Source organism: Salvelinus namaycush, chromosome 9 (assembly GCF_016432855.1).
Source record: "Salvelinus namaycush isolate Seneca chromosome 9, SaNama_1.0, whole genome shotgun sequence".
In the NCBI taxonomy this organism is placed as follows: Eukaryota; Metazoa; Chordata; class Actinopteri; order Salmoniformes; family Salmonidae; genus Salvelinus; species Salvelinus namaycush.
The window spans coordinates 20,613,389-20,640,441 of NC_052315.1; the positions used below are offsets into that span (position 1 = coordinate 20,613,389).

The 27,053-nt window shown below is 43.2% G+C and overlaps 2 protein-coding genes across 7 annotated transcripts in view; both read right to left on the minus strand.

Moving 5' to 3' along the window:
• LOC120053808 (serine/threonine-protein phosphatase 6 regulatory subunit 3-like) overlaps window positions 1–10,448 on the minus strand; it is a 28,373-nt gene extending 17,925 nt beyond the window's left edge. For all 4 annotated transcript variants that reach the window (XM_039001068.1, XM_039001067.1, XM_039001066.1 and 1 more), the window contains exon 1: window positions 10,264–10,448. The gene's annotated coding sequence lies outside the window, so the exon portion shown is untranslated. The remainder of the gene's footprint in view (window positions 1–10,263) is intronic.
• A 4,400-nt stretch (window positions 10,449–14,848) lies between these two features.
• Window positions 14,849–27,053, minus strand: part of LOC120053809 (low-density lipoprotein receptor-related protein 5-like) — a 79,259-nt gene continuing 67,054 nt past the window's right edge. For 2 of the 3 annotated variants that reach the window (XM_039001069.1, XM_039001071.1), the window contains 12 exons: window positions 26,541–26,864; window positions 25,692–25,888; window positions 25,193–25,407; window positions 23,445–23,635; window positions 21,718–21,927; window positions 21,422–21,547; window positions 21,079–21,315; window positions 17,802–17,912; window positions 17,373–17,615; window positions 17,083–17,225; window positions 16,787–16,884; window positions 14,849–16,658 (listed from right to left, as the gene is read on the minus strand). In XM_039001069.1, the coding sequence (XP_038856997.1) occupies window positions 16,397–16,658; window positions 16,787–16,884; window positions 17,083–17,225; window positions 17,373–17,615; window positions 17,802–17,912; window positions 21,079–21,315; window positions 21,422–21,547; window positions 21,718–21,927; window positions 23,445–23,635; window positions 25,193–25,407; window positions 25,692–25,888; window positions 26,541–26,864 (2,357 nt within the window). In that variant the 3' untranslated portion in view covers window positions 14,849–16,396. Of the gene's footprint in view, window positions 16,659–16,786; window positions 16,885–17,082; window positions 17,226–17,372; window positions 17,616–17,724; window positions 17,913–21,078; window positions 21,316–21,421; window positions 21,548–21,717; window positions 21,928–23,444; window positions 23,636–25,192; window positions 25,408–25,691; window positions 25,889–26,540; window positions 26,865–27,053 lie in introns of those variants that run through there. The other variant, XM_039001070.1, reaches the window with a different exon arrangement.

The following is a 27,053-nucleotide window of genomic DNA, read 5'->3' on the forward strand; positions in this document are numbered from 1 at the left end:
TGGTAAAGTTGTCTCGTGCACCTACAGTGCTGGTCATTAATAAAAGCTAGCTAGCTCACAGATGCAAACAATGTTCTTCCCCAAAAACATACAGTTGAAGTCAGAAGTTTACATACACTTAGGTTGGAGTCATTAAAACTCGGTTTTCAACCACTCCACAAATTTCTTGTTAACTTCTCTAGGATAGGGGGCAGCATTTTCACGTTTGGATGAAAAGCATACCCAAATTCAACTGCCAGCTGCTCATCCCCAGAAGATATGCATATTATTAGTAGATTTGGATAGAAAACACTGAAGTTTCTAAAACTGTTTGAATCATGTCTGAGTATAACAGAACTTATTTAGCAGGCGAAACCTCGAGGACAAACCATTTTTTTTTTTAGGTCACTATTTTCAATGGATTTTCATTGGGGAAACAGATTTCTAAATGACCTACTTGCAGTTCCTACCGCTTCCACTGGATTCCACCTTCTCCTCCCTCCTGAATCCTCCTCCCCCTCCCCCCCCTCCTCCCTCTCTGCAGATGACTTCGTCAACCATTTTGAAAAGAAGGTCGACGACATCCGATCCTCGTTTGCTAAGTCAAACGACACCGCTGGTTCTGCTCACACTGCCCTACCCTGTGCTCTGACCTCTTTCTCCCCTCTCTCTCCAGATGAAATCTCGCGTCTTGTGACGGCCTGGCGCACAACAACCTGCCCGCTTGACCCTATCCCCTCCTCTCTTCTCCAGACCATTTCCGGAGACCTTCTCCCCTACCTCACCTCGCTCATCAACTCATCCTTGACCGCTGGCTACGTCCCTTCCGTCTTCAAGAGAGCGAGAGTTGCACCCCTTCTGAAAAAACCTACACTCGATCCCTCCGATGTCAACAACTACAGACCAGTATCCCTTCTTTCTTTTCTCTCCAAAACTCTCGAACGTGCCGTCCTTGGCCAGCTCTCCTGCTATCTCTCTCAGAATGACCTTCTTGATCCAAATCAGTCAGGTTTCAAGACTAGTCATTCAACTGAGACTGCTCTTCTCTGTATCACGGAGGCGCTCCGCACTGCTAAAGCTAACTCTCTCTCCTCTGCTCTCATCCTCCTAGACCTATCGGCTGCCTTCGATACTGTGAACCATCAGATCCTCCTCTCCACCCTCTCCGAGTTGGGCATCTCCGGCGCGGCCCACGCTTGGATTGCGTCCTACCTGACAGGTCGCTCCTACCAGGTGGCGTGGCGAGAATCTGTCTCCTCACCACGTGCTCTCACCACTGGTGTCCCCCAGGGCTCTGTTCTAGGCCCTCTCCTATTCTCGCTATACACCAAGTCACTTGGCTCTGTCATAACCTCACATGGTCTCTCCTATCATTGCTATGCAGACGACACACAATTAATCTTCTCCTTTCCCCCTTCTGATGACCAGGTGGCGAATCGCATCTCTGCATGTCTGGCAGACATATCAGTGTGGATGACGGATCACCACCTCAAGCTGAACCTCGGCAAGACGGAGCTGCTCTTCCTCCCGGGGAAGGACTGCCCGTTCCATGATCTCGCCATCACGGTTGACAACTCCATTGTGTCCTCCTCCCAGAGCGCTAAGAACCTTGGCGTGATCCTGGACAACACCCTGTCGTTCTCAACTAACATCAAGGCGGTGGCCCGTTCCTGTAGGTTCATGCTCTACAACATCCGCAGAGTACGACCCTGCCTCACACAGGAAGCGGCGCAGGTCCTAATCCAGGCACTTGTCATCTCCCGTCTGGATTACTGCAACTCGCTGTTGGCTGGGCTCCCTGCCTGTGCCATTAAACCCCTACAACTCATCCAGAACGCCGCAGCCCGTCTGGTGTTCAACCTTCCCAAGTTCTCTCACGTCACCCCGCTCCTCCGCTCTCTCCACTGGCTTCCAGTTGAAGCTCGCATCCGCTACAAGACCATGGTGCTTGCCTACGGAGCTGTGAGGGGAACGGCACCTCAGTACCTTCAGGCTCTGATCAGGCCCTACACCCAAACAAGGGCACTGCGTTCATCCACCTCTGGCCTGCTCGCCTCCCTACCACTGAGGAAGTACAGTTCCCGCTCAGCCCAGTCAAAACTGTTCCCTGCTCTGGCACCCCAATGGTGGAACAAACTCCCTCACGACGCCAGGACAGCGGAGTCAATCACCACCTTCCGGAGACACCTGAAACCCCACCTCTTTAAGGAATACCTAGGATAGGATAAAGTAATCCTTCTGACCCCCCCCCTTAAAAGATTTAGATGCACTATTGTAAAGTGGCTGTTCCACTGGATGTCATAAGGTGAATGCACCAATTTGTAAGTCGCTCTGGATAAGAGCGTCTGCTAAATGACTTAAATGTAAATGTAAATGTCAACAGTCTTGAGAAATTGGTTAAGGGTTTTTCCTTTGTGTAATGAAGAAGTAGCCCTGTTCAGAACGAGAGTCGAGTGAAGTGTACTTTGTTTGAGGCGCGTAACCAGAAAGCATGCTACAGTTTGTTTTAATCCTGTATTGAACACAGATCACCCCATCTTTAATTTGATTGATTATTTACGTAAAAAAATACCTAAAGTTGTATTACAAAAGTAGTTTGAAATGTTTTGGCAAAGTTTACAGGTAACCTTTGAGATATTTTGTAGCCACGTTTGAGCAAGTTGGAACCGGTTTTTTTCTGGATCAAACGCGCCAAATAAATTGACATTTTTGGATATATATATATCGACGGAATTAATCGAACAAAATGACCATTTGTGATGTTTATGGGACATATTGGAGTGCCAACAACAGAAGCTCGTCAAAGGTAAGGCATGAATTATATTTTTATTTCTGCGTTTTGTGTCGCACCTGCAAGGTTGAAATATGCTTCTCTCTCTTTGTTTACAATGTTGCCATCCTCAGAAAATAGCATTGTTTGCTTTCGCCGAAAAGCCTATTTGAATTCTGACATGTTGGCTGGATTCACAACCAGTGTAGCTTTAATTTGGTATCTTTCATGTGTGATTTAATGAAAGTTTTATTTTTATAGTATTTTATTTGAATTTGGCGCACTGCAGTTTCTCTGGCTTTTGGCCAAGTGAGACAGTAGCGTCCCGCCTAAACTCAGATTTTTGGATATAAATATGAACTTTACCGAACAAAACATACATGTATTGTTTAACATGAAGTCCTATGAGTGTCATCTGATGAAGATCATCAAAGGTTAGTGATTCATTTTAACTCTTTTTCTGCTTTTTGTTACTCCTCTATTTGGCTGGAAAAATGGCTGGGTTTTCCTGTATCTATGTACTGACCTAACATAAATCGCAAGGTGTGCTTTCGCCGTAAATCCTTTTTGAAATCAGACACTTTGGCTGGATTAACGAGAAGTTTATCTTTAAAATGGTGTATAATACTTGTATGTTTGAGGAATTTTAATTATAAGAATTCTGTTGTTTTGAATTTGGCGCCCTGCAATTTCACTGGCTGTTGGTTAGGTGGGACGCTACCGTCCCACATATTCCAGAGAAGTTAAACAGCTTGGAAAATTCAAGAAAATTACGTCATGGCTTTAGAAGCTTCTGATAGGCTAATTGACATAATTGGAGATGTACCTGTGGATGTATTTCAAGGCCTAGCTTCAAACTCAGTGCCTCTTTGCTTGACATCATGGGAAAATCAAAAGAAATCAGCCAAGACCTCAGAAAAATATTATAGACCTCCACAAGTCTGGTTCATCCTTGGGAGCAATTTCCAAACGCCTGAACATACCACGTTCATCTGTACAAACGATAATACGCAAGTATAAACACCATGGGACCACGCAGCCGTCATACCGCTCAGGAAGGAGATGTGTTCTGTCTCCTAGAGATGAACGTACTTTGGTGCGAAAAGTACAAATCAATCCCAGAACAACAGCAAAGGACATTGTGAAGACTATGGCGGAAACAGGTACAAAAGTATCTATATCCACAGTAAAACGAGTCCTATATCGACATAACCTGAAATACCACTCAGCAAGGAAGAAGCCACTGCTCCAAAACCTCCATAAAAAAGCCAGACTACAGTTTGCAACTGCACATGGGGACAAAGATCATACTTTTTGGAGAAATGTCCTCTGGTCTGATGAAACAAAAATAGAACTGTTTGGTCATAATGACCATCGTTATGTTTGGAGGAAAAGGGGGGGAGGCCTTGCAAGCCAAAGAACACCATCCCAACCGTGAAGCACGGGGGTGGCAGCATCATGTTTTGTGGGTTCTTTGCTGCAGGAGGGACTGGTGCACTTCACAAAATAGATGGCATCATGAGGCAGGACAATTATGTGGATATGAGCTGAAATAACAGATTCCAGAAATTTCCATACACACAAAATACTTACATTTGTTTACATCCCTGTTAGTGAGCATTTCTACTTTGCCAAGATAATCCATCCACCTGACAGGTGTGGCATAGCAAGAAGCTGACTAAACAGCATGATCATTACGCATGTGCACGTTGTGCTGGGGACAATAAAAGGACACTAAAATGTGCAGTTTTGTCACAACACAATGCCACAGATGTCTCATGTTTTGAGGGAGCGTGGAATTGGCACGCTGACTGCAGGAACTGTTGCAAGAGAATGTAATGTACATTTCTCTACCATAAGCCTCCTCCAATGTCATTTTAGAGAACTCGGCATTACATTCAACCAGCCTTACAACCGCAGACCCATGTATGGCGTTGTGTGGGCGAGTGGAGTGCCCCATGGTGGCAGTGTGGTTACGGTACCGGCAGGCATAAGCTACAGACAACGAACACAATTGCATTTTATCGATGGCAATTTCAATACACAACAATAAAGTGACGAGATCCCAATGCCCATTTCTTTTTTTACGGTATGTGACCAACATATGCAGATCTGTATTCCTGATCATGTGAAAACCATCGTTTAGGGCCAAATAAATGTATTTACATTGATTGATTTCCTCATATGAACTGTAACTCAGTAAAATTATTGCATGTTGAGTTTATCATTCCACTATTAGCGCCAGACATTTTCTGAAATTACAATGCAAACATTTTTTTTTATTATTATTTTTTTTTTAAATTCCTGTCTAGTACCTTAAAGTTCAACTTATACTGAACAAAAATAATGTTGCACAGTATTACTTACCTGCCAGTGTTGTGGTTGGCTGTGATATTCATTGTACTATCTGGTTGATAGACCAAAAGTAAAAGGCTGAACTCACACTTGAGCCTTTTACTTTCGGTTTTGGTCCACCAGCTTCAAACAGCTGTAAAACCAGCTATTTTTGGTAAATTAAAATATATTTCACAGCGATTTAGATGGTACAATGATTCCCTACACTAGTCGGTGCTTCTTTTCTCAAACTGAAATTGAGCGAACAGCATAGAATTTTAGCAACCAGGAAATGACAGCGATTTCCACTCGATAAAACAGCTAGTCAAACCAGCTTTAGTATTATGACAGATGCCACGCCGGCAGGAGAAATCAATAGGTGAATATCACAACACTGGCAGGTAAGTAATACTGTGAAACACTATAATTGTACTATTATCGCCAGATAAATTGTTACAACCCACCCCCTCCCCAAAAAATCATGTGTAGCACCATTGATGAACCAGATTATTTATCAAAGTTAACAGGCTCATTTATTGATCCTGCTTTGTAGTAGACCTCTGGTATGGCAAAAGTGTTTGCTCTCCTTGGAAAACAGAGCAGCTACTGAGAAGGCTTATGAGAGCACTTAATTCCAATTTCCATAATTTAAAGCGACAATGTGTAACTTTGTGGGCGACCCAACCATATTCAGATAGAAATGTGAATTATAACAGATCTACCACTTCTTAGACTTGATTTCAACGGGAATGAAAGATATATACAGTGGGGAGAACAAGTATTTGACACACTGACGATTTTGCAGGTTTTCCTACTTACAAAGCATGTAGAGGTCTGTAATTTTTTATCATAGGTACAGTTCAACTGTGAGAGACGGAATCTAAAACAAAAATCCAGAAAATCATATTGTATGATTTTTAAGTAATTAATTTGCATTTTATTGCATGACATAAGTATTTGATTACCTACCAACCAGTAAGAATTCCGGCTCTCACAGACCTGTTAGTTTTTCTTTAAGAAGCCCCCCTGTTCTCCACTCATTACCTGTAGTAACGGCACCTGTTTGAACTCGTTACCTGTATAAAAGACACCTGTCCACACACTCAATCAAACAGACTCCAACCTCTCAGCAATGGCCAAGACCAGAGAGCTGTGTAAGGACATCAGGGATACAATTGTAGACCTGCACAAGGCTGGGATGGGCTACAGGACAATAGGCAAGCAGCTTGGTGAGAAGGCAACAACTGTTGGCGCAATTATTAGAAAATGGAAGAAGTTCAAGATGACGGTCAATCACCCTCGGTCTGGGGCTCCATGTAAGATCTCACCTCGTGGGGCATCAATGATCATGAGGAAGGTGAGGGATCAGCCCATAACTACACGGCAGGACCTGGTCAATGACCTGAAGAGAGCTGGGACCAGTCTCAAAGAAAACCATTAGTAACACACTACGCCGCCATGGATTAAAATCCTGCAGCGCACGCAAGGTCCCCCTGCTCAAGCCAGCGCATGTCCAGGCCCGTCTGAAGTTTGCCAATGACCATCTGGATGATCCAGAGGAGGAATGGGAGAAGGTCATGTGGTCTGATGAGACAAAAATAGAGCTTTTTGGTCTAAACTCCACTCGCCGTGTTTGGAGGAAGAAGAAGGATGAGTACAACCCCAAGAACACTATCCCAACCGTGAAGTATGGAGGTGGAAACATCATTCTTTGGGGATGCTTTTCTGCAAAGGGGACAGGACGACTGCACCGTATTGAGGGAAGGATGGATGGGGCCATGTATAGTGAGATCTTGGCCAACAACCTCCTTCCCTCAGTAAGAGCATTGAAGAAGGGTCGTGGCTGGGTCTTCCAGCATGACAACGACCCGAAACACACAGCCAGGGTAACTAAGGAGTGGCTCCGTAAGAAGCATCTCAAGGTCCTGGAGTGGCCTAGCCAGTCTCCAGACCTGAACCCAATAGAAAATCTTTGGAGGGAGCTGAAAGTCCGTATTGCCCAGCGACAGCCCCGAAACCTGAAGGATATGGAGGAGTGGGCCAAAATCCCTGCTGCAGTGTGTGCAAACCTGGTCAAACACTACAGGAAACGAATGATCTCTGTAATTGCAAACAAAGGTTTCTGTACCAAATATTAAGTTCTGCTTTTCTGATGTATCAAATACTTATGTCATGCAATAAAATGCAAATTAATTACTTAAAAATCATACAATGTGATTTTCTGGATTTTTGTTTCAGATTCCGTCTCACAGTTGAAGTGTACCTATGATAAAAATGACAGACCTCTACATGCTTTGTAAGTAGGAAAACCTGCAAAATCAGCAGTGTATCAAATACTTGTTCTCCCCACTGTATGTGTACTATTTCTATGCTGAAGTTTCATTTTTGCATCTTTTACTTTTGTGTTTTGTATACCAACTTCAAACAGCTGAATATGAAAACTATATTTCACAGGGGTTTAGATGGTACAATGATTCTCTACAAACTTAAACTAGGCAAACTATTAGAATTTTAGCAACCAGGAAATGGCAGAGCGATTTCTGCAGGGTGCATATTTAAGGCATAACCCCAGTCTCAGTTGAAAAAGACAGGACACTCAAAGAATACAGGATAGCCAATCCCCAGCGGGTGAAAACAAGAACATGCAATATGTCATAAATCATAACCGTACAAAACAATGTATACTCAGTCAAATATCCATGTATGCCTATACCAGTGACAAGAGTAAAACTGAACCTCAGGGGTTACCCAAGGAAACATATTTTGTTTCATTGGCTACAGATTGTACACCAGATACTGTTGTATAACCAAAGATAGTTGGTGTCCATTACTGGGCGTTACAGGAATGCCCCATACAAACCTCCACCATTAGATTTTTCAACTAACCTGTTTTGGCAATACATTTTTTTTCAATGAATCGAGAACTAAGGAAGTATCTTTGAAATGTCTGTTTGCAGGTGGAAAATGACCTATCCAAGAATTTCTGTTCTATCCCTGGGGGGGCAAAGTATTTCCAATAGTTTGTTCTGAACAGAAACATTTTCAATTTTTCTCGTTCCACTGTTCCGACCAGCAAAATAAAGTTCTGAACCGGTTCGAACCAAAAACAAGTGCCGGTTTATATGTTTTTTTTTTTTTTTTTAAACCTCTGAAATCATATTGTTTTTACATTTAGCTATACCCCTACACAGACTTGGTACCCCCTAAATATAGCCTCATTGTGTAATTCCCCCCCCCCCCCCCCCCCACTCTAGTTTATGTTATAAATATTTTCTGAAAACGACATTGTTGGTTATGGGCTTGTACGTAAGCATTTCACTATAATAGACCTGTTGCATGTGACAAATACAATTTGGTTTGACATTAAATTACTTCACCAATCACGCAGTGCGAATAGAGCAGCTTGCTATGGAGCGGGCAAGCTATAGCTCAGTGAGTTGTTTACATGGATGATGGACAGACAAGTAAGTGTCGGGCGCAAGATGCAACTGAAAATTTGCAAGTGGGGAGAGAGTGAGAGGATGGATGAGGCTGGACTTCAAGCGCTGGGCATCTTGTGATGACATACATTATCTGAATAAAGCCAACAGAATTATACCTACGGAGGAACGGCTTCTATGGAGGAACTTTGAATGTCTTTGAACTAGCTATCTAACAAGCTTTTGTGTGCAGAGCGGCACCAGAGATAAAACCACGTCTTACCTTCTTGTTGTTAATGAAGCCAATGTGAAATGTGATAACTATAGTATCCCTAACTAGCATTCAAAAAGTTTATACATTGTCTAATTAAACATCTCTTCCCATTATCTGAATAACATCAGTAGGCTACAGCTATGCTTCGGAGGGAGGGGCAGCTAGCCTACAAGCCGCAAACACAGCTAAAGACTTTAAATTGGCAGCCAGACACTGGAAGAAGTTAATGATTCACAGTGCTTTGCATAAGCATTTTGTTTAATTTGTTTGTGTTCCCATGGTTTTAAAATAACAGTTCTGTTCCCGAACAATATAGGTCACTTTCGTTCCCAGTTCAAACACCTGCTCTTTTCTCTCCACAGAATCTAGAAGGAATAAACTATCGCTATGAACGGGTTAGATGTTCATAACGCCCAATGATGGACACATTATCAGACGTACAAGCTGTAGCTACTGTTCCATGTAAACTAAACTAGAACGTGTCATCTAACCTAGGTAATATGTTTTGCTATAGGCTTACTTTTGTTTGTCAAGTGTAATACATTGCCCAGAGCAAAGGGTTTAGATATACGTTACATTGCTGTTTTCCCCAGTGTTCGTACTGTACAATACTTTTATGAGTCTGCTATCAAGCTAGGTAACTTAACTAATATAGAAATATATCAGGACAAGCTGGAACTAGCTAGCTAGTTATGTAACGTTAACTATTGGGATCAGAAACTGAACTAGCTAAATGCAATAGTTCGCGTGACTTGGAGAATCTTAAAACAATTCCAAGACGATTTAGCTAGTTACATACAAAACATCAATAGACCGCTAATTGATAGCTAGCTAGCCAAGTTGGCTAACTGGATTTGGAGAACTAACAAGTTAGCAAAATACAAAAAGTGGTTTCCCGGTATCTCCAAACTACTAACATAGCTAACACTAACTACTTCAAAGCATATTTGCCCGAAAAGCAACTAACTAGCCAACAAACATTAATGTTACCCACCTAGCCGGATATTGGTTAGCTAGCTAGCTAGGTGACTTAGGTGTCAACAAGGTTGTGCTTTTGGAAGACTTGACGCTCCAACTAGGGTATCTACTTTAGTTAGCTAAAACATAAGAACATCTGTAAAGAGGAAAGAGGTATAAACACTGTTTGATAACATGCAAACTAGTTAGCTAACGTTAGCATTTTCGGAAGTACCCTAACCAGAGCACAGGCCAAAACAAACGGTGTCGAACACTAAAATACGGCTAACGTTAGCTAACAACATTGTGTATTTCAATCGACCCCAGTTGACTTTCAGTCCCACATAATAACACTAACTTACCTTAACTATTGACTACAAGATACAACAAGTGAAATACATCGGTGTAGCAACGTTACCGGCAGCTAACGGGAAAATGCTAAAGTTAGTGTTGCTCCGGTTAGCGATTTAGCTGGTCCAGTGCTGTTCGTGTCTCCTCAGAACTGCATGGAATAACTAGCAAGTACGTACCGATAAACAGCGGTATATGGCGAGTCCCCGGCATGTAGCTTATTGATCCATTAGCCTAAAGTATTAAAAGCGAGGAACATTCAAATCCTAAGAAAAAATAATAATGTTTACAAGTGATTCTGACAGGCGCGAAAAGGTAGACCATCAGCGGACACTTTTCAAGATGGCGGTTCCATCAACTTCAACGACCCCTTCCCCCACCACAACTGAAGTATCTACCTGTCAATCAAACATACTGGTGGCGCTCTATTGGCTATGAATTACGCCAATTAGACCTACTTCTAGCGAGTTCAGTCTTGTGATTTGGTACTGTACACTGCATACTGTCCACTCCTTTGCGGTAAAAAAAACATTGCGCGTCGAGAAACTCCCATTTTCCGCAGATAGAGGAGGGTGGAACGCGTGAAAAAACAACGAAGGGATTAGATTATGTGGGAGGAGTTAACACTGGGTGAAAAGTGATTTCATACATTTTGGAGCTGGACTGCAGGGATGCAAACTAGTCACCTTTCGGCGAAATTTGCCGTTTTTATTCCAAAATTCGGTGACCTATGTGATTCGTGTAGATCCGATGAGAAAAGTTTGGGCGGGAGAGGCTTTGAATCACTACTGGCTGTAAGCGAACGAGTGATGTGCGTCTGGAGCAATACTGGCTGTACCCAAGACTCAGCCAATCGTTCACATAACAACAGAATGCAGCACGAAGAGATAAGAGACAGACAATTTGCTAGTTACAGTATTAGCGTGCACTCTGGAAAGACAGCGGAGAGTGGAAAGCCGTCAGTTTGCCAGTTAAAGGCCCCTGAACGATAACGAAGAGGTAGGTGAGAAGCCTGACCACTGAGACAGGGGTGAGAAGGTGAAGAAGCGTACTTCATGAGCTGTACCCGAAAAACAACTGGCATTTGGAAAGTTTGAGGTGAGGGAGAAAGTGTGGTGGAACAAGTATTGTTAGCATTGTTAAGTATCTTGCTAGTTGGATCGAATTATCCGTTAGCTAGCCAGAGAAATGTTAAGCAACATTAGAACATTAGCTGGCTAATAAAGTCAGACAGCACAACATCAGATTACGTTAGTAACCTAACCAATTCGCTATGTATTAACGTTAACTGGTATACGACTCCTTGCCGTTCTTCAAGTTATAATGCCTTAGTTGCTTACTGGACCCTGGCAATCTGTTTGAAATGTTAACTGACAAACTAGCTAACAAACTAACTACTATCTGTGAACTAATGTTTTCCCTCTGCGGTATGTGGTTAATTCAGAATGAGAGAATTAGGTGAAAATGAGGCGTTGTTTGTTAAACAAGTGGATTCAGGGTTCAAGTGTAGCTGGGCCTGGCTTAAAACCTGCATTTCCCCCTAGCAGGGATTTTCCCCCCCATGTTTCAGTGCAAAAAAAGTGTCACCTTTTTGGGCCCTCGCCAGTTTGCATCCCTGGGACTGCCTCCCGGGCGTGAGACCGGTACCCCGCTTTGGCCGACGGCAAAGTCGCATTAAAACAAAAGTGGTGTAGGTTAACTTGGAGTAATGAGTAGGATTCGGTTTTCACATGGAAAAGTGCTAGCTTTTAATAAAATGTTTTTATCTGCCTTCCCAATGAAAATAGTCAGACATTTTTAACATATATTTTAAGGAAAATATATTTTATGTTTCTGAACTATGCACCATGATGCCTTAAGGGGGGTCAATTGGGCATGGTAGCTACTAGCTCAACCAATTAAAAAAATAGGCTACTAAAATAGTTTCATTCCAATTAAAAGGCAAATGCAGTTTAGGTTTAATAAAGGCTGACTTCAGGACCATGTGGACGCCTGAAATCCCACCGAAGAAGAAGATGTGGACGCCTGGGAGCAGGAGGGAAGGCTGTTTGTGTGGCTGGTTGGCTTTATGGAGAGCAGAGATATGTATATAACGACGAGACGCTCGTTTCCGCCTTAACAATGGGAGTCGTCCCAAAGGCGGGAATGCAGGTAACAAGTTTAGGTTCAAATTAAGGACATAGAAACGCATTGGTCTTATTTGGACCGATTTTGGCGAGAGTGAAACCTCCTCTCTGTGGAGTGCGCATCGACGCAGCTGCAGGGAATAACGGGACTTCTTCTCAACACATTGCAGAGGTAAAGATGGTAGATGGATTTGTTTAGGTAACTGATCTACAACGTTACATTAAACTAAACTATAGTTTAGCAAGGCCCTATGTTGGAACATTCTTCGAACACACGGTAGGCCTTGCTTTGAGCGGGACACACACACACAATTTTATAAGTTGCAGGATTTCTTGCTTATAAGTGTCTTCTGTGAGTATGGTCTGTGATTCACTCAAGCATAAGATTGTCACTCAGCGTTATGAATTGATAACATAAAGGATACTTAGACTCCTTGCTCCGGCCAAATGCTACTACATGCCCACAGACACTAGTTTCTTCTCTGGCAGTGAGTCTGGATCTGAGTAACTCCCCAACCCGTCACTGAATGTGAACACATTCAGGGGGTCTGATTGGTCCAGAAACCGATGGGTTGGGCCAGAGCTAGAACACGTGGGTAAAGAGTAGAGGGCGACCGATTAATCGGCAGGGCCGATTTCAAATTTTCATAACAATCGGTAATTGGCATTTTTGGATGCCGATTATGGCCGATTACATTGCACTCCACGAGGAGACTGCCTGGCAGGCTGACCACCTGTTACGCGAGTGCAGCAAGGAGCCACGGTAAGTTGCTAGCTAGCATTAAACTTATCTTATTAAAAAACAATCAATCTTAACATAATCACTAGTTAACTACACATGGTTGATGATATTACTAGTTTAACTAGCTTGTCCTGCGTTGCAAATAATCAATGCGGTGCCTGTTAATTTATCATCGAATCACAGCCTACTTCGCCAAACGGGTGATGATTTAACAAGCGCATTCGCGAAAAAAGCACTGTCGTTGCACCAATGTACCTAACCATAAACATCAATGCCTTCTTAAAATCAATACACAAGTATATATATTTTTTAAACCTGCATATTTAGTTAAAAGAAATTCATGTTAGCGGGCAATATTAACTAGGGACATTGTGTCACTTCTCTTGCGTTTTGTGCAAGCATAGGCAGGGTATATGCAGCAGTTTGGGTCGCCTGGCTCGTTGCGAACTGTGTGAAGACCATTTCTTTCTAACAAAGACGGTAATTAATTTGCCAGAATTGTACATAATTATGACATCACATTGCACAACCTTCAATGCAACAGCAATATTTAGACTTAGGGATGCCACCCGTTCGATAAAATATGGAACGGTTCTGTATTTCACTGAAAAAATAAACGTTTTGTTTTTGAAATGATAGTTTCCAGATTTGACCATATTAATGACCTAAGGCTTGTATTTCTGTGTGTTTATTATATTATAATTAAGTCTATGATTTGACTGAGCGGTGGTAGGCAGCATCAGGCTCGTAAGCATTCATTCAAACAGCACTTTCCTGCGTTTCCCCAGCATCTATTCGCAATGCTTGAAGCACAGTGCTGTTTATGACTTCAAGCCTATCAACTCCTGAGATTAGGCTGGCAATACTATAGTGCCTACCAGAACTTGAGTAACTTCACCTGAAGAGTATAGCGGTCCTCTAAACTGCTCTCCATTCACTGTTAGTAATCTCTAATGCCAGCCACCAAATGCAATACTCTTATATCGTTGTTTGTTCTCCTTAATCAACCTGTTCAGAAGTTTCACAGGAGTCTTTCACGCATGCACAACTATTTCTGCAATGTACTGTACACCAAAATAGGAACGTCAGAGACATTGAATAGCTATGTTTCCTCATACATAGTTTCCTTTGCAACTCTCATGCCTTGGGTATGTAAAACCAAAGTTTCAAGGAGTTTTCCATGTCCAGTCTGTAATCCTTCCTAATAGGGGTCACAGTGACAGCAGCTTTTACACAGGTTGTTATTGTTTGGGGTTGACATACCACACTGGCTCAGCATTAGTGGAACACAGATATTTATATATCTTCTTATTTGAACTGCAGACTGATGTGCTATGCTGGAGAAGTTTATAAGCAGCAGCAATTGCTCTAGGGATGTCTTTAGGACAGCCCATACAACACACCTGCTGCCTTCAGTCCTCACTCAAAATATTCTGGCCATAACTAGACTTTACTTGGCTAGATTGATATGATTTTTTGACATGGATGCCCACTTGTAAAAAGTAAAAAAAGAGACCTGAAAAATAGATAAGGATGACGTTCCTTATTCCAACTTTTCTACACGTGGTGGCAGCATTTAGCTATGATTCACTCGCATAACCAGTATAGTTAATAGTATCGCAATAGAAAATGTGAGCCCTATTTGGATCACCAAAAACGTTTTCCATGCAACAAATTAATATTACAATATATACAGTACCAGTCAAAAGTTTGGACACCTACTCATTCAAGGGTTTTTATTTTTACTATTTTCTACATTGTACAATAATAGTTAAGACATTAAAACTAGGAAATAACACATGGAATCATGTAGTAACCAAAAAAGTGTTAAATCAAAATATTTTAGATTGTTCAAAGTAGCCACCCTTTGCCTTTGACAAAAATTAGGCACACAAGTATTCCTTAAAATAGAACCTTTATTATATAAAAATGCTTTTGATACAAAAATTGTCACAAGTGTAAATTACACAAGGCATTTAAACACAAAACACAGGTTTGTTTGGGGAGCATCTACATACTGGCACAATGAAGTACAGCTGGAGTTGTCCCTATCCAGTAAGGACATGGCTTGAAATGGGCAGGGCAGCAGGTTGTGTTGTGGAGGTCTGAGGAACCTGTACAACCTCTGCTAGAAGCCAGAGGTGTTCAACATACAGATGGAAGCCTGACACTTTTGATCATATGATTTAATTTCACTTGTCAGCACCATGGTTAATTGCCTATACACAAATATACAAATGGCAGAGAAAAAGCTCAGAAAACAAGCACAAGAGGTATGAATTCAATATACATTTCCCTCTATGTAATTTTACATTCACTGTTCACATTTCTTAACTGGTTGGATAGTTCATTTAAGGAAGTGCTCAGTTTGACAATGTTGCCAATCTTCAAAGTGAGACAATATAATGGAGCCATGATTTTACAGGTGCATGATATTCACCACTGATGAAATTCAATCTATAGTTAAGTTGAAAGGTTTGTGACGATAGTGAGGGTTTCACTACAATTGAATCTACAAACATAGTTTAGAAAAGATGGAATAGCTTTTACTAAACTACAGACATTTGTCTCATTGACAAAAGCTGAAATAAAAACAGTATAATTGTTTCAATAAATGGGAATAGTCAGTCTAGTATGTCACATGGACATTGCATAAGAGATTCATAATAGTTAAAAGGTTGTGCAAAACCTTGTCATTTCTGGTTGATAAATGCATCAACGATGAAGCTGGTCTTATGAGTTATTCCATAAGCACTCCTTCAAAACAATTAACATGTATACATACTGTTCTACACAAAATTCTACACAAAAAATAATAATGTTATTAATTGAAACAGTTAAAACAGCTTAATGATCTATTGTCAAATTGTAATTGTTTTGTTGGGTGTTCTCATAATTCAGAGTAAAGTATATATGTACAGTAGCAGCAAACACATTTTTGGTAAACTCAAACAAAGACATGCTCAGGACCATTTCAATTAATAAGAGCATTTCATGGCTGTTGTGAAACATTTATGTACAATTAGTTTTTAAAAATTATTTTGGTATTTTTAATGGTAATGTGGCTGGCCACATCACCAGTGTAACATTTGAATGGAATATTTTCTCAAACCAATATTGGTGACTTCTTGTTCAAATTTCACTGTAAATTGGTACGTTTGAAGGAAGTTCTAAAGTACTTTGCTGAAAACTAAGAATTGTCAAAGGCCAATAGAATAGTCAAATTGAAAGTCTTCTAATTAGGAGGATACTCCATCTGAAACGAGGGTGGGAAACATGAAAAATAAAGACAAGTGATACAATTCACTGTACAACAACTTCACACTTGATCTGGCCCTATTCTATCCCCACTTTAACCCATGGCAATCAGTGGAAATGAATAAAATATAATTCTCATTTGTTTATATTTAAAATTATTTACAGACATGGCTATTTCTCTGGGTGTCATGAAGAGTCAGTGCATGGTGATGGGGGTGGGGGACAGAGGTGAAAGTAACTGCGCTCTGTGGATGGAGAAGGGGGGCAGCTCTCCTCTGCTGATAGGTACTGGCTCCGGGGAGTGGGGGGAGGAGGGTAGGGGTCAGAGTCTGAGTTTAGGTCCATGTAGTACTTGTTGCTCTTCCAACGACTTGTGGTGTAGTCGCTGTCACAGACGTCAGTGCTGCATGGGGTGGTGGGGGGTGCCACACCGCGCATTAGATAAGGCCTTTCAGGAGCAAGCATGGAGGAGAGAAAATACTTTTTATTTCACAACAGCAAAGAGGTGCCAATTTACATCAAGCTGACTGTTGCATAATATAAAGAGAAACTGATCAAGTGTGCCTTATCTCTTACCTGTAAGACCTGGTGGTGGAGGGACTGTTAGAGGAGTAGAAGATCTCTGCATTATACAGGGAGCGATCCGTGGCTGGAGAGGGAGGCGGGTTGAGCATCTGCAAATACAGAAAATAAAATACAAACCCTTACCCATTAAATTACAAACTTAAGTTTTGAGATCATCCAGTGTCCAGTAAAGTTCAAACATGTACATTCCCCCCAGTTTAGAAATAATGTATGAGACACCGTGGAGAGGACAGGTGTTGGGTTCCTACGTGTAGGTCAAAGAGAGGGCAGAGAAGTTGGGTACATACCTGTGGATAAAAGGCTCCCTTAGTGCTGGAGGAGCTGCTTGAGGAGGCCCCTGTCACATGGTTCCTGTCATAGAGTGGTGCCCCACTACAGCTGCTCCCCATCAGACTGACAGAACTCATCATAGACTTCCCACACGAGATACCTAAGAAACAACAAAACACAGTCAAATACAGTGAGTGCAACTACCTGCTTCAGCATGTAAATACTATCCTTTTACAGTACAGGCCATATCTATACACGCATCCATTTGATCTGCAGTTTTCAGTGATGTGTAATAGCCAACCTTTACCTGAGAAGGTTCCGTGCTGTGAGCTGCTGGGGGCGATGAAGTTGAGGGGTACGTGTGAGGTGCCACTGATGTAATCATGGGGGAAGGCTCCGTTGGGACCTTTGTAACGGCGGCACACCACCCGCTGGCACACAAAGTACATCCCTCCCATCACAAACACTGACAGGATGATGCCAATGACTGGGCCGATGGTGCTGGTGTGAGATGGTGATTGAACGTCACTTGACGGGGGAGTGAGGAATTCTACAAGACGGGAAAAGACATTACAACCGGTTTAACGGACTGCTGCCAAGTATGAGTAGTCAGTTAAATCAATGTGGTATTATAGATGGATTGACTGGTTTCTCCTTACTGGAAAATAAACGACACAATAGTGTAAATTCCGAACTCCCTTGATTTTCTCAAGTGACTGAGTGAAGTTAAACACACCACAGAAGAGCTCGTCAGAGTTGTCAGCACAGTCACTGTAGGAGTCACACTGCTGTTTCTTCAGGATGCACTGCTTGTTGTTGCAGCGGAACTGGTTGGGCAGGCATATGGCTGAGGGGAGGAGAGCAGAGCAAAGTCCACGTTACAAGACTTGGCATATCATCAAATCAATACAAACAACAAGGTTGCTGGTGGTGGTGATAGTACAATCTCCCAGTATTAAAGGTCAACTGCCCTTTAGGCCATTTAAATTCAGAGAAGTTGATTCTATGAAGCAGAAACATTTATTCTAGTGTAAAAATTAAGCACAAAGTGTAAATAGCATCATTTGTCAGTCCGTCTTGTCCAAAACTGAGTTTTGTAAGTGAGTTCGTCACGACTTACTGGAGGGTTGGGTATGATTACGATCATGCCCAGTGCCCACTAACACGAGAAGCAGCTGTGCACTCTCCAACCATAGCAGCCAGAACTTCCAGACAGCGAGACAGACCTGCCCATTACACAGCGCCTCTGACTTGTTTACATAAGACAACACGTTGCCAATGTTATGTTGAAATAACCCTTGGCCCTAAGCCCTTTATGGAGTGGCCACATGCTGATGTGTTTGACAGTGTCAATCACTAACGCAGGCCACCTTTTGGGGCAAAATGAGAATTAAGACAATCAAAGCGCATTTGTATCCCAACTGCAACTTGTCAATATTCCAAAACCCACTGACTAGTTTTCCATACACATTTTTTAACTTGAGAAACACTGGACCAAACACCTTAGCTAGATGTAAAATTGCGTGACTAAGCTAAAATATTTAAATTAATTACAGATTTCTTGATTTCTCTTAGATTAATTCATTTTATTTTGAGGAAGTGGCTGTTGTTGCTACGGTGACTCAGGAGGGACAAACTGTACCTGCAAGGGTACGATATGGGAACATAACACGCCCACATCCAAGATAACTCATTTGGCTTTAGTCATGCCCGCTAGCATTTCTTAATGAGCAATCTTCAAAACTAGGTCATCGCCCTTTAATCCCTACGACATTGGTGTATGTTTACTGAACTGGAAGTGTTTTTATTTATTTTATTCCACCTTTATTTAACCAGGTAGGCCAGTTGAGAACAAGTTCTCATTTACAACTGCGACCTGGCCTACAGCTGCGACAAGAACAACAACAGAGTTACACATGGGATAAACAAACGTACAGTCAATAACACAATAGAAAAATCTGTATACAGTGTGTGCAAATGAAGGAGGTAAGACAATAAATAGGCCAGTGGTGAAGTAATTACAATTTAGCAATGAACACTGGAGTGATATATGTGCAGATGAGGATGTGCAAGTAGAAATACTGGTGTGCAAAAGAGCAGAAAAACAAATATTGGATGAGGTAGCACCCATGACCAGCTCTGAAACCAGATTGCATAGCGGAGAAGGTACGGTGGGATTCGAAATGGTCGGTGATCTGTTTGTTCACTTGGCTTTAGAAAGGCAGGGCAAGATGGATATAGGTCGAATCTAAGACGATACGAAAGATAGGTTGAACAGACTAGTAATAGGGGCTGCAACAATGGCAGCAGATCATTTTTAGAAGAGAGGGTCCAGATTGTCTAGCCCAGCTGATTTGTATGGGTCCAGATTTTGCAGCTCTTTCAAAACATTTGGTTGAAGTGGGTAGGGGGGCTTGGGCCAGTTGCTGTTGGGTTCATTTATTTTCAGACCCGGGGGGTGCAAAGCTGTTGGCTGGGGTAGCCAGGTGGAAAGCATGGCCAGCCGTAGAGAAATGCCTCTTGAAATTCTCGATTACCATGGATTCATCAGTGGTGAAAAGTGCTTCCTAGTCTCAGTGCAGTGGGCAGCTAGGAGGAGGTACTCTTATTCTCCATGGACTTTAGTGTCCCAAAACTTTTTGGAATTAGTGCTGCAGGATGCAAATGTCTGTTTGAAAAGGCTATAAGGGTCATCTTGTGGTTTGGAAACAGAGAATAAAAGGAGCAGATTTCTGGGCGTGGTAGGGTAGATTCAGGGCATAGTGTACAGACGGGTATGGTTGGGTGCGAGTACAGTGGGGGTAAACCTAGGCATTGAGTGACGATGAGAGAGGTTTTGTCTCTGGGGGCGCCAGTTAAGCTAGGTGCGGTCTCCGCATGTGTGGGGGGTGGGACAAGGGGGCTATCTGAGGCATGTTGAGCAGGACTAGGGGCTCCGCAGTAAAATAAAACAATGAGAGCTACCCTAAACAGTATACAAGGCATATTGACATTAGAGAAAGGCATAAAGCAATCACAGGTGTTGATTGGGAGAGCTAAGGCAACAACGTGTGAGACAACGGGTAAACAGCTAGGACAACAACAACGGGTAAATGGCGATGAATGGGCAGAGAGGGTCAGTTAGCTACACACAGGGCCTGAGTTCGAGGCTGGGGCCGACAGATAAAGAAAATGAAGTACTGTGTTAATGAACAGTCCAGCAGGCATCAGCTGTGTAGCCGAGTGATCATAGGTTCCGATGAAACAGGGAGCCGTTCGGTAGTCGATTACTATGCTAGGCGAGCGGGAGACATGGCGTTCAGGAAGCTAGCGGGCCCGGGGCTAGCAGATGGATCATCACCAACATCCACGGGTGAGAGCACATCGGCTGATTTACATCAGCAGACCAGTGGTGAAAGATTGGTGGGGCTCAGTGTCGACAAAGGGTCCTTGCCAATTGGCAAGAGAGGTATTGTAGTTGGTGTACTTCGTTTGCTAGCCGGGAGATGGGCCTAGCTCGAGGCTAACTGGTGCATGCTTCTGGACAAGGGCGTTAGCTACAATAGCCACTCAGTAGCAACTAGCTAGCTGCAAAGATCCGGTGTAATGGTCCAGAGCTTGCGGCAGGAATCCGGTGATGTAGTGGGAAAAAAAGAAGTCTGATATGCTCAGGGCTGATATTGCGCTGTGCAGACTGGCAGGTATTATCCGGGCTAAAGCGTCTGGAGTCCGAGCTAAAGGGAAAGACTGCTAGCAGTGGCTAACAATGACTAAATAGCTAGTAGCTAATTAGCTGGCTAGCTGCTGATGGAGATTCCAGTTATAAGATCTAAAAAATAGCAGATCCGTACCACATTGGGTGAGGCGGGTTGCAGGAAGGTATATTTAATTCAAAAATGAAAAAAAAAGAGTGAAATGTATACGAAAAAAATAAAAAATGACTATTTACATAGGACTAAAACGTCTTACTGCTGCGCCACCTTGGAAGTATGTATGTGTCAATATTGTGCATAAAGTCAGTTGAGTGAACGTACTGTCACAGTCCTGTTCATCGGAGTTGTCTGCGCAGTCTGGCTCTCCGTTGCAGCGTAGCTGAGCATCCACACACTGGCCCTTGTCACACTGGAACTGGATTGCCGAGCACACGGGGCAGTTCTCCTCGTCACTGTTGTCATCACACTCAGCGACGCCGTCACAGCGCCATGCCATGGGGATGCAGTCAATGTCGCCCGTGGCACAGGTGAACTGCTCTGTGGAACAGGTGGGTGGGTCTGAAGTGGGAGGGGGGAGGAGTTTAGATTCAGAGCCAATGCCTGGTGTTATACTTGAGTTATTGTGTATCGCACATCGTTATTGAATGTGTTACAGCAGCTGTACCTCCACAGATGAGCAGGTTGGGCAGCAGGACCAGGTGCATGGGACAGGAGCAGCGAGGTGTCCCGTCTCCTTTGGCTATGCAGATGTGTGAGCAGCCTCCGTTGTCATGGGAACAGGGATGAGAAGCTGTGGAGGAGAGGAAGGACAAGACGTGGACATTGAGTTTTTGCCCCTGGAGAGTAACGGAACTCTGTTGTAGTAAAGCACTGCATCACACATAGCTGATAACAAATCCTTTTGGAAAACATCAGAGGCAATAGGAAGTGGCTAAACACAGGCTCCTCCAGGTGCCTTACCAAACTCTGTAGGGTCCATGTCTTCCACAGCGTGAATGCTGGTGAGGTAGGCAATGCGGCCCTGGATACGGGTCCTCTTCTCCCCAATCAGCTTGTCCACCCTCTCGATCATCTGCTGCTGTCTGTCGATCCAGTACAGATGCTCCCCCAGCACTGTCAGACCCATGGGCTGCAGGATGTTAGAATCCTGGAGGACGATCCGATTGGCTCCTGGGAGAAGGAAGAGGAATGACCTCCGAACAAGGGTAGTATACACCAAACAATAGATACCCTATCCTATATCTCACATCAAAGACAGTGTATCCTCCCAAATGCATTTATTTTCAGACCATTAGGTGTTCCTTCATAAGTTCTAAACTTTATCATAGAAAATATAGGTAATAACTTTAGACACCATCACTAAAACCAGTTTGACTAATATTCAATAACTGTTGCCAAACATGGTCTGCCAAAGTAAAGATACTCTCTTGTATAACTCTACAGTCGGTGCATAAATGGTGCATAGATGGCCTGGAGAAATCAGTCTGGATGCTGTCTTGTTCATATCTAGTCCAGACTTCAGAGGCAGGGGGATTTATTTAACACTAGAAAGGCCAAGGGGATCCTTTTGAGCCAATATGAATTGAAATGGAAATTTCTCTGCCATTTTAAAGTCATGCCCCCCTCTGTTCTGGACTTCTCCTAAAATAAGTCTATTTAACACACATACAGTGTACAAAACATTAGGAACACCTTCCTAATATTGAGTTGCACCCCCTTTTGCTGGCCCATGTTGACTCCAATGCTTCCCACTGTTGTGTCAAGTTGGTTGGATGTTCTTTGGGTGGTGGACAATTCTAGATACACACAGGAAACTGTTGAGCGTGAAAAACCAGCCGCATTGCAGTTCGACACTCAAACCGGTGCGCCTAGCACCTATTACCATACTCCGTTCAAAAGGTACTTAAATCTTTTGTCTTGCCCATTCACCCGGTGAATGGCACACATACACAGTACATGTCTTAATTGTCTAAATTCTTCAACCGGTCTCCTCCCCTTCATCTACACTGATTTGAAGTGGATTTAACAAGTGACATCAATAAGGGATCATAGCTTTCACCTGGTCAGTCTGTCATGGAAAAAGAACGCATTCCTGATGTTTTGACAGAATTGTTATAAACAGTTGTTTTGCACGAAAAAGTGACCTTTTCATATCATCGTAGTGTCACAGGAAGGCAAGACTTGATTTCTATATAGTATCAGAAAAAGTAGATTCTGATGTTTTTTTAAAAACACGTACCATTGCCAAATAACTCTAAAGACTGAAGAGATGAGCCCTATTTCAAAATATCACAATTCCATCCACTCCACAGCCTACAGTAACAAACTAATAAAAATGCTATTGTGTTCTTCATAAACACAACCAAAGTATTATTTTCCCGATAACATTCCAATTTCATGTATGCTTAGTCCAAATGACTCCTCATTGGCCCGAAGGGGGGTCCAAAGAGGTCAGGCTTTCAGACGTATTAAGGAAGATGGGTAGACTATTTTAGACCACAAACTGTGTTTGGATTCGAGGAACATTGTCATTTTCCATGGTACTGCTGAGAATGAGAGATGTAAATAAATGCTGTCAAAACTGATAAACCATAGCAACAACAGCTTTTCAGATGATCAGCAGTGTTTGAGTGCTGATGCTCTGGATCTAGAATGGCTGTCCACACTTCTTTAGCATTGGGACTCACCAGTGAGGTCACTGCTCTCAATGCGTTTCAAGTCAGCGTCCACCCAGAAGAGTTTCCCCAGCTTGTTGTCCAGGGCCAGGGCTACAGGCCGGATCAGGCCCGTGGTGAACAAAGACTCCCTCTCCGTCCCATCCAGAGACGCTCCCTCGATCTTAGCAGAGCGATCCTGCATGGTCGTGAAATACATATACCTACAGGAGAGATGGAGGCAGTAAGAAAAAACAACACTGACAGACATTTGAACAGTTGCTGCCCAAACCTTAAACCACCAACTGTGTACAGGATTTTAGACATTAGTCAACATTGACAGATATATTAATCACACTACAACATGGAAATCAGCCAGAGAGATCTACTGATAGATAAATAACAGTTGAGGTATGTGTTTTGATAGGTGGGCAGGGCAGCCTGTATTATACTGTGCTGGGTGTAGACAAGAGCGCAGGGCTGTTCAGTTGGCCCCCCTCTCAGAGCCTGGAGGAGTAGAGGCTATTATTGGGCTGTGTGGGCCTTTCCGGTTTGTTACTTCTATCAGCTTTGATAAGAACCTCCCTTAACACCTGTTTAGACAGAGAAGACTTGAAGGAAGAAACGCTTGTCTGTTTGTAATTTGGTTCTGCTTCTTCAGTTTGGTTCTGCCTCTTCAAGTCAAAAGGGATTTTTTTTTTTATATCAGTCTGAGTGTAATCAGTTGAAGTGTAAATGTAGAAGCCGTCACTTCTCAAGGAAAAGTGGGAGAAAACAAATGAACCCTGACTGCTCTTCAACCTGCCTGTAACCTTTTGAGACTGTCTGTACTGAGCTCGGCCAAATATCTTCAATGTCTATCTAGTGCTTTCCAGGCCCATGGAGAGACAAGCAACTGAATGCAACTTTCAAATCGGATAAAAACAACTTCAAGATCATGTCAAATTATCAAAATTGTCAAGCTGATTGCTAACAATATTCAGTTTTAGATTTTTGGGATTAAACGTCTCATGTTGATTAGTTTACGCCGGGTCACTCCTATGAGAGAAGTTACCTCCGCCACATCCAAGTCAAACCATATAGGAGAGCCCCAAATAGAACGTAACATGGAGGACGGCCACATCAACAATGAGCATCACAATTACAGTGCAGCCTGCCAGGCCCTGACCTACGGCCCTGACCATACTACTGCACCACTGGAGAGGAGAAAGTAGTGCAGGCAGAACAGTAAACACAACCATCTGCTGCACACATGGCCTGACATTCTCAGCCTCATACTTACTTGGGGCTGTGGTTCCTTCCCTGCCCTATCGAAGGAAAATAAACACCGTTCCACAGAGTCTCCTATGTCAAATTGTCAACACCACATCACTAAACACCTGATCACCCACTAATTACTCTGCTGCTTGGAAGAGTGCCACACCCAGTCCCTGATCTGCCCGCCAGCCAACTGCTATATTTACACACATACAAGTGGCATCGCTCACTTGAAAATATTTCATAAGGGGACACTGAACTATTTTGGAAGTCCTGTATATTTTCAAAAGCTTTCAAGTGAGTGAGTTCCCTCGGTTTTTCATTCCCAAGTCCACCACATTTGGGGTAGATTTGAAAACCGAGCCTGGGAGATTTGAAATAGAAATGTTGCCATCCCTAAATCCAGTTATTGAGTCAGTCTGCCTCTATCTGCATAAAAAACAGTTGCCTCGAGCTGCAACAGTATGAACCAGGCAGCACTTTGTTTTCCAGTCTCCTCTTTGATACAACACTTCCCTCCTCACCCTTTTTCTGCGTTGACTACAATGGCTCTGGGTTTGTCATGTTCATCTCGCAGCACCACGCCCACGGCGTCTCCGTCCAGGCGCTGGAGGTTGATGGTATTGGTGGCCTCACAAGTCCAGTAGACAGTACGGCTGTAGGTGTCCAGGCTCAGGTCGTGGGGCTGTTTGTCAGGCTGCTGCAGGTGGGTGGAAGTGGTGGACACCACCACTGACGACTGGAAGAGGATGAAGGAGATAGATATTAAATCAGAGAAAGGGCCTATAATTGTGAAAGGTTTCACACTGTCGACAAAAGATATGCGAGTGTTCAAACAAATGTATTTGTGCATGATGGCTGTACTGACGTCAATTAAATTAAGTTCTATAACTCCCTCAACTTTATATGCATGTAAACTAGAATGTAATTGAAAAACATTAATATACACAATATACTATATGCATTTTAAGTGTGTATGTAAAAGCAGGTAAATATATGGTTCTCTTTATTAGCATGACTCACTTGTGTGCCATCGTCGCGGGCCCTCCTGATGTTCTGCCGCCCGTCCACCCAGTAGACCAGGTGGTCTAGGGGGTCGTAGCTGATGGCCCGGACGTTGCGGAGGACGTGGATGGGAAGGATGATGTCGGGGCTCTGCTCACCCAGAACCATGCGGCTGATTGAGGCCTTCTGGCTGAACAGGAGGAAGCTAGAGGGGGCTGGAGGGGGGGAGGGGTCAGAGGTTAACAGGCCCAATCCAAACATTTGAATCTCCCCTTCTCGCTCACTCTCTGTCCCCTCCCTCTATATCTCTTCCTCCCTCTCTCCTTCCAACCTTTCCATGACTCAGGATGTTGTAATCAGCTTACTAGAATGCAGTAATCAGTGGCCCACAGAGGCCAGGGAAGTATGCAGCAGTAAGAAAGAAAAAGACATGTAGAAACACAGGGCCTTCATCCCATGCCAAGACCAGAGGAATGCTCAGTCTGTGATATGTGCACAGCAACCTCCTTTCTAACACTTGTCCACATCAGGCCTCAGTGAAAGTCTGAGGTCAACTCATGGTATGATTCAGACAGACAAGTGTTATGAGGTTTTGTATGGCCACGGGCTGTAGACACGCCTGGATTTGATTAAGACAATACATCCTTCTAGAGAAAAGACGTTGTAAAATACACTGACTCACCTAGTCTTAACGGAGAGATTCAATTTCCAACTTACAGTAAAATGTCCACAGGAGATTAGTGCATATGTCTCAAAACAGAATAAACTATGACTGTACCAACACACTAAATACAACACTGAACCAAACTAAAAACATAAACTCAACAACCCCCTGTCAATGCCGGCCCTGGTCGTTTCTCTACTCACAGCTGCAGTTCCTGCTGTTTGAGTCCAGGATGTAGTGGGACGCACAGCGGCACTGGGAGCCGGCGGGCGACGCCAGGCACAGGTGGGCACAGTTGCCGTTGTTCTGGGAGCAGTCATTGGCACCGTCCTGGCGAGACGAGTGGAAGACCAAGATGTCCATGACGTACTCCAGGTGTCCCTGGACCATGGTGCGGTTCAGCCCAGAGCGCTTGTCGGCCCGCTCGATGCTGCGCAGGTTCCAGTCTGTCCAGTAGATGTAGTCCCGGTACTGGGTCAGACCGAACGGATGAGGGAGGTCGTCAGCCACTATCTCCCTCTGCAGACCTGGGTGAAACATGATTATTAATATATGGATTATTGAAGATCTGAGAATATTGATGTTAACCACAGCAATATGATATATTTGTACAGTAATATTAGGGGGGGAAAGGAGAATGGACATGAATGAATATTGCTGTCAACCACAGCGATATTACAGAGTTTTATGCTCATCATGTATCATCAATCATAAAC